The following is a 12813-nucleotide window of genomic DNA, read 5'->3' as shown; positions in this document are numbered from 1 at the left end:
CCCCTGATAATGGTATTAAGGCATTTGTTAATGGCCTTCTTCACAAACTATGAGCTGTGAAAATTGTGAGAGGATGTCCAGGACACATGAGAGGTGATTTGATGTCAATAAAATCAAAAATTTTAAATCTATTGAGATTATAACCTTGAAATGTGCTTATTTAAGGCAATATGTCATTGATAATGATGATTTGCAGAGTTATTTTTATTTTTATTTTTTTTTATTTTGTATTCATTGGTCTGAAATGTTAAGGGCTGTCACCTTCTATAATAGCAGTGGATTTAGATGTCTATGTTGAAAAACAAAGAAGTTATTGAATGTTGAAATGAGCCGTATTGCACTTTTACGACGGTCCCTAACTCCGCCTATAGTCACCGGCGCGTTGGACAGACATTCAGTTCTTTGCGCTCCCAGCTGCATCGTCATTTTTTTTATTATTATCAAAACTGTGAAACGTCTGCCTTAATCTGCTCTCCAACATATCCCCAAACTGTGAGAAATCGAGGCTTTGACTCGGAGCTATTGAAGGTAATTGACGCGAAAACAGGCGAATGTCAAATATGAAACTATCTTCACGCCGGTACCTGCAATTCCTCCCTTCTGATTGGTCAATCCCCCCTCCCCACACACACGGGAGAGCGGGGGGGAGGGGGGCATTTCTACAAGTACAAATTTGTTTTGCTACAGACGTCTCGCAAAATGTGTTGCAAAACTCAAGCAGCGCAGATTCACGCGAGAAAAGTAGAAAAGTGCAGTTGTAGCCACAGAGTTGTGGTTGTAAAGGATAATAGGCACCAATAATAAATAAAAAAAATCTGAGTAAATTATGATTTTTACATACAAGTTCACTTTTTTTTCCTTCAAGTTCTCACATCACATTCTACAAGCTTTCACATCACATTCTACAAGCTCTCACATTTTGCAATATATAATTATGACCACAGCAGTGTGTGCAGGGGACTTCACAGCAGGCAGTAGATGACAAGTGGTTTGTATACAACCTGGGAAATGTCAGGTGCTTTGGAAACAGCCTGTGCTGATTTAGTCTACATAATAGATTTGAAAGCTTAGAAAATTAAACTTGGCACCCTGTCAATTCTGCTCGCGGATTTTCAGGTTTTAGGGTTGTTAAGATGACAAGAAGTGGGTCACAACAGATTAAGACTAACCTTTTTATCCACTCTTGTCTTACTGATTTACCTCAAAATTTAAAGGAAGGAAAACACTTACAGACCAGGTAAGTGATTTTTAAACAACTCAAGGCAACACAGTGTAACTCCATCTATATTTTTGTTATAGTCAGAGGACAAAAGCATTGTATTTCAAAATGTTTACAGTTTTTGATTTGAAATGTTTTAGTAAGTGATTTCTTTTTTTACAATACTCGCTTGAATATTGCAAAGTAAAAAATATAAGCTAAAAATAAAATAATTAAAAAACTATTGAATCTTTTTGTGTTAATAAAAAAAAAATCGGAGCGCGTAATGCTCATCCATAGAGGTTGTCTTTATTGAAAGCCTTTACTAAGGTTCCCTAGCGTCCTTGATCCTTCACCTGCACGTCATTTTCAGTCGTATAGAGTGACAACACCAAGCACAGGTTTTTTTGTCTAAATACAGACGTACGTAATTCAGCACTTGCGTCCTCACTATGGAAACCTCTACACATCATTGCGTATTTACGCGCACCGTTGTTTCCCCCAAAAGCCTTTAACACACTGCGCAGCACAAACACGATTATCTCGGAGGTGCCAGTGTCGCGTCAAAATTAATAAATCCTCACCGCTGACGGACATGCCGGGATACTTTGATGTGGCTGAGACTATCAGAATCTGAATTCGCTTCGGTCCAATCATGAGGCTGGTGAGGACAGCAGCGTCGAGTTTTGCGCGTTCGCGTGAAGCATATAAACAGACGTGACGCGCAGAACTGTGAGTAGTCCTAGAGAGAGGAGAGGAGAGGAGGATTGCATCTGTGGTACTGTTGGAAATAACCTGGCACGTAGAGGGCTCAAGATGCCTTCATCAATTACTTTTTTCTCTCTTTTTTTGGAACTCATTGCTGGTTAGAGTTTGCTGTTGCAGAGTGTTATGTGAGCAGAAGAGTCCAGCCATGCAGCTAAATGAGTCTGGAGTTCAAACCTCAGCTCCAGAGCCATGTGAGCAGCCAATGCTATTGGAGGACACTGCTGGAAACTGCAGCGGAGGATCCACCAGCAACCTGTCGCTGCACTGCTGGCTGCAGCTGCTCACCAGGGACTCCATCATGGAATTTCAAGGGGACAACTCCAGTCTGGTGGTGCGTGTGATGATTGCATGTGTCTACTCTATAGTCTGTGCCCTGGGGCTGGTGGGAAACTCTTTGGCGCTGTATCTGCTGCACTCACGTTACCGGCAGAAGCAGTCATCAATTAATTGCTTTGTGATGGGACTGGCTATTACAGACCTTCAGTTTGTGCTGACGTTACCTTTCTGGGCGGTGGACACCGCCTTGGACTTCCGCTGGCCATTTGGACGTGTGATGTGTAAAATCATCAGCTCTGTCACAACCATGAACATGTACGCAAGTGTCTTCTTCCTCACAGCGATGAGCATGGCACGTTATTACTCCATCTCCTCTTCACTGAAGATGCACAGCCGGCGGGCGGCAGCTGCCAGAGCCAAGTGGACAAGCCTAGGCATCTGGGCTGTCTCTCTGCTGGCCACTCTGCCTCACGCCATCTTCTCCACCAGCGTCCAGGTGTCAGATGAGGAGCTCTGCCTGGTGCGCTTCCCAGACTCAGGCAGGTGGGATCCACAGATACTTTTGGGTCTCTACCAGCTGCAGAAAGTCCTCCTGGGATTCCTTATTCCTCTGATCATAATCACTGTCTGCTACCTGCTGCTCCTACGCTTTATCCTCAGCCGACGCATCACAGGTGCAGCAGATCCAGAGGTGGAGCAGAACCGGCAAAGTCGTCGTTCGAGAGTGACCAAGTCCATCGCCATCGTGGTTCTGTCCTTCTTTCTGTGCTGGCTGCCCAATCAGGCGCTGACACTGTGGGGAGTGCTAATTAAGTTTGACCTTGTGCCCTTCAGCAAAGCTTTCTACAACACTCAGGCCTATGCCTTCCCCCTGACGGTATGCCTGGCTCACACAAACAGCTGCCTCAACCCTGTGCTCTACTGCCTGATCCGCCAGGAGTTTCGGGCAGGTTTGAAGGAGCTTCTTCTTCACACCACGCCTTCCTTTAGAAGCCTGTCTCATCTCTTTCCTCGCAAGGCAAAAGTAGCCGAGGCACCGCCTGTTCTGGTACTCGTCCAAATGGATGTCTGAGATGGGCAGGTTACAGTGAAGGAGTGACTGAATAAAACATAAAGTGGAAAAGCCAAACCTTCATATACTATGACTGATCTGGATTTATAAACTAATGACGCATTTACCTCCATCCTGTCAACTCAGAATATGAAATATATTTTTGGCTTAAACAACATTATCACAATGGACTGCTCAGAGGGTTGTGCCCTATTTTCACTGCCTGCTCCAAGAGTCTTTCTGCTGCAGAAATATTTATTTGTTTTACAGTGACTCTCTCTCTTGGTTTGTCTCTGCATTGCTTTCAGCTTCTGAGAGACAAAACAAGTCTCAAAAAAATATTTTTCAAGATTTATTAAAGCTGTAAATGATAAATGAGATTCACACTGTCGAACCACCTCAGTTTAATTTTTAGTCAACCTAAGCTGTATTTGCACAGCATTGGCATTATAAATGTGACCAACCATCTTTACATTTCTTTGATAAAACTTCCCAACTGCAATATAGTGACTTGGGTTAAGATCAGAAATAATCAAGAAAATAAGTTGTCCAGATGTTTCCCAGTATGTCTTTGGTGCATTTTGTGTACATAGTCTCAACTAGTGAAAGCAAACTGAAAAAAAATAATTAAACCAAAATGTATGATAAAAAGTAGGCTAATGGTCAACAGAACTAATTTTTGTTACATTTCTATAATAATTGTCCCCCCTCGTATACAAAATAAGAGCAAATATCCAGAATATGTTTGATCAAAGTTTCATAAAATGGCAAGGTTAATCACCTTACATGCATTATATTTAAAAGAAAAACAATTAATGCCTGAAATATGACATGATAAAATAAGCAAAAGGTTCAAGAATTTTAATGTTTCCTGTGTTTTTTAAGGCAATTTTACATGATCTAATATTTAATAAGTGTTCAGTTAAAGGAGTGAGGTGTAAGAGAGGAATGCTGTCCCTGAAGACTACGGGAGTATCAAGACTTTAAAGGATTCAAATGAGAATGTTTCTCTTGTTTTATGTCTTTCCTGCAATAAATGACTGTGCACACAAACAAACAAACAAGCACACACACACACTCCACTGGAACATATATCTGTATATGCCATTTGTTAATGTTGTAGAAAAGATATAACTTATAATGAATACATTCAAAATCACATCAAAGCAGAACATTCATAAAAATGAAGCATTTCTCCATGGGCCTGTCACAGACACCAACAATCTTCTGTTCCCTGTTTGATAAAAAAGGATCACAATATAGAACCAACGTGATGATGTGATCTTCTGTCAAAATGATGTGTCTGTATTTTCATTTGACTGTAACTATCGTTATTGTTTATATGGAAGACATTTTGGTGATTTGATGTTTATCTGGAAATGACATGCATTGACACAATAAATGCAATAAAGTTAACTTTTAACTAATGGCCCTTGATTTGACCTGTTTGGAATAATCCGGCCTGGCTAAGTAGAAGCACATGTAAATATATGGAGATATGAATTAGGCGGTTGTCAGCTGAGCCTCTGTAAGTTTTTCAAAATATAGTTGGATTAATGCTTCTGTAAACACTCCTACACTGACAGAGGAACAGCTTTAGATGACAGGGACTCACTCCTCTGTTCTTTTCTTAATGGGAGTTCATTTCCTCATCTTGTGTTTGCGCACCACTGATTCAATCACTAACAAAATCAACACAGTGCTGGACAAATATTCTACATCGATGCTGACATAGCGCTGTTTACATGAATTGGTGTCAAATAAATGAAATTGCTTTTCTTGATCCCCTCTGATGAGCGGAGAGTAAGTGAGGATTAGACTCTCACTCGTATTAATCAAAGACAAATAGAAAAAGGGCTACGCAAAATGTGAAAGCATGAATTCTTTTTTTCTTTTTTTCTTTTTTATATTTTTATTATACTTTTTACTTTTAAACACACATACAGACAATTCAAACAGTACAACAGAACAGACAACACTCATTGGCCACAAATTACATTTCTCATCTACACCTCAGACACATGGCACACCCCATACATTATAAACAAAATAGTTATGCCTGTAACCACAAAGTATGGCACGAAGAATGCCATGGCATCCAAGCTTGTGCAGGAAACAGTGTATAATAACAACAGTTGAGAGTGAGGCAGCATTTTCTTTTCTTTTATATTGAAAAAACTATAACATTAAATAAATGTATTTTAAGCAAAATGAGAAAACAACGTATAAAATAAAGGGCATCAAATAAAACATTAAAATGCATTTGAAAAAAATGTTCTGCCCTATGATCCAAAAATATCCCTTTGTCTGTTTTCTGGGCTGTAATCCATCATTCCCTTTAGTACAGCATTTGCACGTCTTTTACCACTATATCTAAAGAAGGGTGTCCAAATTTCCCCCAAAAAAAATATTTTTATTTTATGCCATCCTAATACTGAAGGTGGAGTATTATCAATCCATTTTATTAATATGTTTTTCCAGGCAGCAAACGTGAGGATACTGAACAGCCTTCTTCTATAAGAGCCCTTTAGCTGAGGACTGGAAACCAAGGAGCAAAGTTTGAGGCTCAATATTAAATTGAACATTAAAAATCAAATTTAGTTTACCAGCAATTTTACCCCAGTAATCTTCAATGTGGATGCATGACCACATACAGTGCATATAGCTTCCCACCTCCACAGCACATTTTGAGCACATTTCTGACAGACTTGGATTCATCCTGTGTCTTAGCTGGGGGGTAATCTGTAAGCGATGTAGTATTCTAAACTGAGTTTCTCTAGTTCTATTACATATGGAGCTCTCCTTTGCAGAGCTCCATATTTGAGCCCATGCTGCTTCATCCATTGTTAAATTCAGATCAGTATTCCACATCCGCCTCAAGTAATCTGAGGACATGCTACCAGCAAGGTGGAGTTTTGCAAAACCCTGACCAAGAATTGATTTCTTGCCTCTGTGAAGAAGTAAAGATTCAATCTGTGAAGTTTGGCAATCAAAAAGATTACCACTTTGTTTTATAATAAAGCTATGTATTTGTAAAAATCTAAAAAAAAAAATGGCTTCTGGGGAGGGAAAATTTCTGTTTTATTCGCTCAAATGTTAGCATCACTCCCCTGTCATATAAATGTCCAAGTGTCAACTTCCCCCTGTCTTTCCAGATGTTAAAGCCTTGATCAGACAAAGCCGGAGCAAAATCAATGTTACCTTGTATAGGAGTCAGGGAGGATAATGACTTTGAGCGGCCCTCCACCTTTCTTATTGTCTGCCAAGTTTGCAAGGTAGTTCTAATCCTTATATTGTTGTTCACATCAGGCTTAACCTTCTTTAAGTCTAGAGCAAATAAAAGAGCCGGCAGTGAGTTTCTCCATTTCTCCTTCTTTCTTGTTGTGAAATTTATAATTGAGTCCAGTTCCCAGTTCCTCCATACTTACATACAAGCAGAATTGTAAAAAAAAAAAAAAAAAGAAGTTAGATCAAAGAACCATTACATTTAAGTACTGGTTTCAGAGAGTCTCTCTCTCTCTCTCTCTCTCTCTCTCTCTCTCTCTCTCTCTCTCTCTCTCTCTCTCTCTCTCTCTCTCTCAATTCAATTCAAATTAGCTTTATTGGCATAACAGATCAAATCTCTCTCTCTCTCTCTCTCTCTCTCTCTCTCACTACCTGCGTGTGTTGTTTGTGTTGTCTTTATCCATCTCTAATGCCTCTACTTTTATCACACTTCTTTCTTTCTTTCTTTCTTCTGTCTGAGGAAGTTCTAACTTTGCAGAGTAAGAACAAATTCAAGTAAGAACACATTGATGAATCCCAGATGTGTGCGACAAACGTTCGCACCACCGTTTGAAGAACTAATATGTGCGTACTCACTGTTTGTGAATGAGGCCCAATGTTATCAATTTGTTTAGAACCATTAAAGTTTGTTATCCAAGGTTATACCTAAAAGTTTCTCTTGTACTTGTTCAATAAGTATATGACTTACATTTGATTTCAGTGTTATTTTAGCTTTAAATGGATACCTTGACAAATACAATGGACATGGTTTTATCAACATTGAGAATCAATTTACTGTTTTTAACCGTTCTAACACTAATATTAAGTATTTATGTAAAATGTTGTTCAGTTCACCAGTACTGCCATTAAAGAAATCGCCCTGCCTCCTATTTGTTAAGTAACTATCCAGCCATGTAATCCAGTAGAAGTAATTCCATAATGTCTCAATTTTTTCTAGTAATAAAGAATGATCAATCACATCAAGCTGAATGCAGATTAAGACACTGCACCCATTTAATTATTATTATCTTGCTCCTCCTGCCAATCATCAACTATTTGTGTTAGAGCCAAGCATGTGGAATGACCTCCTTTAGGCATGTTGATAATTTGAGTTTAAATTATGAACATCAAAATAAATTTGTATTTGTACAGAAACAATTTTCTCGAATTGATCTTTCCTTATGCTCGTAACAAGATAATAGGGCAATTCTTTGGTGAGAAAGGTGCAGCCGGGTTCTTTGCGAATTTAATTACTTTTGCTATCTTCCATGCTTGCGTACAAATACAGTTTTCAAGACTTAAATAAATGAATATGACCGACAGGGATTGCTATTAAATGGGAAACAATTCTAAGAAATGTAACATCTAAATCATTCACACCCGGCGGTCTGTCCTTGCATTTATTTAATAGACACTCAATGTTAGAGACTGTTATTTTTGCAATATTAAATGTACACTTCCTATTCTTCATTATTAAACCCCTAATTATAACATATCTTATCAACATTCCACACAAATTATCTAAATTAATTGACTTTGTATTTGGAGGTCTGTAGCAACATCCTATAAGCAGGGGTTTCCGATGTGGAAAATTAATTTGTAACCATATTACTTCAATATCAGCATGCATCAGATCCTATCTCACTTTTGCAGGTATTTGATTGTATATATTGCTACACAACCCCCATACTGTATGTATTTCAGTCTCTCCGATATATACTTGACCCCTGGAAATGCCCTCCGCTACATCATGAATGATTCATCTAAATGTGTTTCAGATATTGCTAATAAGTGAATGCCACATGATAAAATCTGTTATCTCAGTCACTTTATTTCTCAAGCTACAAATATTCAAATGAGCCAATTTGAACCCTTTCCTTGGAAATTTAGTTTAAATTAAAATTGTGGTTTAAATTACATTTCAGTATATCTTCTTTAAAATTAAGGAACCATAGTGAGACACAGATTTAAGATATCCAACAGAAACACTTACATACACTACATAACCTAACACACATAATTTACCAAACATGCGTCCTTACATGCTACACGCTTGTTTCAGGACATCTTGTCCAAGCTGATGGCTGTTCAACAATGAGTCTGGTTCTGCTCGAAGTTTCTTCTTTTTCTTTGCCACTGTTGTCAAATGTTGCCCAGTCCTTGTTCATAATAGATTAATGTTGTGTTCATTTAAGATGTCTATAAATAATATGACATAAATTACAGTCTAAACCCTTCATTTTGTGTAAACTGTCATGACATCGATTTTGTTGTGATTTGGGTCTCAATATATAAAATGTATTGGGGAATGAAAAAGGCTTATGAAATATTTTTGTTCCAGTGAAGTGAAATGTTTGTATATTATTTTATTTTTCTTCACTAATGTTGTGAATTAGACTGATCAAGTTGTTGTGTGTTTTTTCTATCGTGTTTTGTTTGTATTGACCCCAGGAAGAATAGTTAATCAAATAAATGTCTGTATATGGAAATTAGGTGTGCTATTACACCACGCTTTAAAGGTACAGGCTCTCGGGGAGATGTGCAATTATCATCGGTACTTCATGATCAAGTGCAATACTCCAGCACTTTTGCACTTTAATACACTTTAATACACCTCCCGTAGCAGCACTTTAAGCACGTTATGCTCTTTAACTCTGAAGGTCACTTCATCCTGGTCTGTTTTGAACAATATCGGACAGCCACTTTTATGCTTGTAGAAATGTGTCTCTGACAACTAATGTACAGTTGATGTTGTTGTTTGGTCATACCACCAACCACACACACACACACACACACACACACACACACACACACACACACACATACCCACACACACACACACACACACACACACATACACCCCCCCCCCCCCCACACACACACACACACACACACACACACCTTAGTATAGAAGTATTAGGTTATTTATTTACTATGAGTTTAGTGTGATTGTGAGTCCCACGTCATTGCTTGGTGGTTTGACTGTCCTAAAAGGATGATGATGATTATGATGATGATGGTATAAAATAACTGCTCTGGGTACATTTAAAGAGATTTTGGATTCACAAGCCATACTCTCTGATTATTAAGCACTAGCGCTCCATGACAACTAGTGATTAATTTTGATTTGCATGATTTTGGAGATGCAGAGAGGCATTGCAGATGCTGCAAGTTTATTTAATTAGCTGCTGTTTCACTAAGGCTGTTTTCAAAACTACTTACTACTATCGAATGAAGTCTGCAATATTTACTGCATAATGCATCGTTGGACATTAGTATGTAGTACTGTATGACCACTAGTTGGTGGTTATTTTGATGCATGCTAGCCCCGGCTACACTTGTTTCCGGTTTTGGAATGCGGAAGCGATCAACAGCCCAACACCACTACAGTGAAGCATCCACTGACTGTTGGCTATATACTTATATATAATCAATTACTTATCATATTATTACAATTATAAATTCACATAAAAACAGGGTTCTACCCCTTCTGGACTGGAACCCTAAAGAAACAGGGAATAACAGGGAAGAAAATGGAGGAGGGCTGGCTGACTCAGGAAGCATGAGGCAGAGAAAGACTGAAAGTTTTTATTTAATTACAGTACAGTAATGTGCTTTTGCTGTCATTCAAGGTACAGAGTGGATTAATGCTCGCAGTATTCATTCACATCTGAGTTCTCTTTTTTCTGAAAACTGCACTGCTATAACAGGAGTTAACAGACTTTAGCAGTGTAAGACTTGATTGGCCTATCATCATGCACTTCACTGCCTTTCATGTCGGCTGTTTGATCAATACTCACCCAAGCATTCCCTGGGGAAGGAAGTGGTTGTAGAAGGTTGCAGACACCCTTGACGCTGACCTTTCTCTCAAGCCGAATGATGGCCTAACAACACTAGCATCTTTAGAAGATTAATTGTTCCTCATTAGCGGTACACAGACACATGCTCGGCAGAGACAGAATTGACTTTTTCATCACTGGATGGGGTTATTATGAAGCAGAGAAGATGCATAATGTGTTAATGCCATGTAGCTTCCATCAAACGCTCTGGTAGTGAAAGAGACCCCATGAACTTAAAACAATTATCTACATGGGCAACATTCAAGGCGGCTCATAAAATGAAAGGCAAGTGTATTTATGGAGCAACTTTCATTAACATGGCAATTAAACAATTTTTTTGTATGAGAGGAGACAGAAAAGAAACACCAAGGAATACAACAAGACAATAAGAGAGTTTTATAAAAAATGATCAGTGTGGGAATAACCACAACAGTTTGACAAACTTTTCTCTTTGTTTATTATGCTTTCTCCAATGATTTCCTTTTTCACTGTGCCTCCAGGTCTCTCAATTATTAAAAGTATCTCAATTATCTATTTTCAATATAATTAAAGAAATATCCCAATACTTCCCAATACAGTTTAATCCCCTATTTAAAGGCATTATCTGTAATAGCTTTTATAAACGAATCTTATTCTCGATAAATTAACAAAACATTTTCTTACTAAACTTTTAGAGATCATGACTAAATAGAAATTAAAAGCAGCACCTTGCTTTCTGAAGGAATTCTCTTCATTCCCAAAATATATATTTTTTTTAGTTAAGGAGAAAAAAACTGTGGGGGCATGCTTTATCTCTCATATCCAGTTCCTCTGCCACAACCATATCTTAAAGATTCCATCACTGAATTGGTTTCACTTTCCAGCAGAATTTGCTTACTGTCTGACAGAGAGTCTCTCTTCCTCTCTCTCTCACCCAACCCCAGCCTCCTGTTCTGACTCCACGTTCGGTGCTGACTACTTACCTGTTTCATTTCATGATTTACATTCTGCCACATATTTTGCCAGAGGGGTTTTCACCCGTGTGAGTGCTGCTTGGCTGTGATCTCAGCGAGTCAGGACACTTGTTCCTGTTTTCATGTATCAAATTTTGGTTACTCAGTTCACGGCCCACAGAGAGCCTGAGTCCAAAACTTGTTCTTTGGTTGACTTTATAGTGGCAAGGCATAAACATACTTGATGTGATACATGAATCAATTCTCTCAGGGGTTTCAGCAGCTCTGTGAGCTTTTCGTAAACAGACTATATATCTGCCATTAAAGTCTACAGCTCTGCATAAAAGTCAATCAAAGATGTTAATTTTCTTATGGTCATTTATAGAGGCAATTCATAGAATAGAATAGAATTTATACTTTATTGATCCCGCGAGGGGAAATTCGTTTTTACACTCTGTCTAGTAAACATGCTACACAAACATAGGCTGAAATACACACACATGCACAAACAGGATCCTATGGACATGCACTAATGGAGAGGTCTCAGAGTGAGGGGGCTGCCCACAGCGGGCGCTCCTGAGCTTGTGGGGGGGGGTTGGGTGCCTTGCTCAGGGGCAAGTGGCCTGGCACCTCTCCAGCTACCAGACCAATTTCTGGACTTGGCCCATGCCGGGACTTGAACCGGTGACCCTCTGATTCCCAACCCAAGTCCCTACAGACTGAGCTACTGCCGCCCAGTAGGATGCTCATGTGTCCTTTGTTGAAAGTGAAAGGTATGGCATAAACTGCCTTCACAACTCTTTTGCAATATACACAAGAAATTATGATTCAGATTCAGGTTGAGGTTCAGGTTACTTTATTTGAACCTGTAGGTAGATTTGTTTGTGGCCAGCAAGATCGACATCCATCATGACACACAGATTACAAACTCAAACATGTAACTAAAACAGATAAGAAGTGATAGAAGCACTCAAGGTTCCACCACTCAGGGCATATGTGAGAGAAAAACACAAATAAATAATCGATGTGGGTTCATCTAGGGAGGCAAAAAAGAATCAGAATCAGATTTATTGTCCAGGTATGCTCACACATACAAGGAATTAGACTTCTATAGACTGTGTACAACAGTATTACATTAAATATGAAACAATAAAAATAAATACAAATACAAATATTTACCAGCCTACATGATACAATAGTGCAGTGGTGAGTTATTCAGATGCTGAAACAAACGTGATATTTCTCACAGATGGACGGTGTTGATGCTAACACGTAATAGAAAATGCTATGAAATGGCTAACAAAAGTCACTTAGTTATTGGCTACATAGTTGTGTTTTTGGCATAACATGAATCAAACCAATCAGAGTGCTCTCATTCCATTGAAAAGCCAAGTGCACCTGCAAACTGGCGAATTTGCATTTACGCAACTGATTCCATTCTTTTTTCCTTAATAGTCCGTGTTCCATTTAACTTCGCTCCTTTCA

At 38.7% G+C, this 12813-nt stretch overlaps 1 protein-coding gene and 1 long non-coding RNA gene across 2 annotated transcripts; one reads left to right on the top strand and one right to left on the bottom strand.

Annotated features, from left to right (window-relative positions):
* The first annotated feature begins 1706 nt into the window (after positions 1 to 1706).
* Positions 1707 to 3822, top strand: rxfp3.2b (relaxin family peptide receptor 3.2b). Its single transcript, XM_061034999.1, has one exon. The coding sequence runs from the start codon at positions 2112 to 2114 to the stop codon at positions 3312 to 3314; it is 1203 nt and encodes a 400-aa protein (XP_060890982.1). The 5' UTR covers positions 1707 to 2111; the 3' UTR covers positions 3315 to 3822.
* A 2029-nt stretch (positions 3823 to 5851) lies between these two features.
* On the bottom strand, positions 5852 to 9030 carry LOC132972109 (uncharacterized). The gene is made up of 3 exons (XR_009672867.1): positions 8386 to 9030; positions 6951 to 7735; positions 5852 to 6864 (listed from the first exon to the last, which is right to left on the bottom strand). It is a non-coding gene; the product is annotated as an uncharacterized LOC132972109 (long non-coding RNA).
* Positions 9031 to 12813: the final 3783 nt, after the last annotated feature.

This window comes from Labrus mixtus, chromosome 3, assembly GCF_963584025.1.
Source record: "Labrus mixtus chromosome 3, fLabMix1.1, whole genome shotgun sequence".
NCBI classification, from domain to species: domain Eukaryota; kingdom Metazoa; phylum Chordata; class Actinopteri; order Labriformes; family Labridae; genus Labrus; species Labrus mixtus.
The sequence above is the reverse complement of the archived record's forward strand: the minus strand, read 5'-3'. Positions and strand labels throughout refer to the sequence as shown.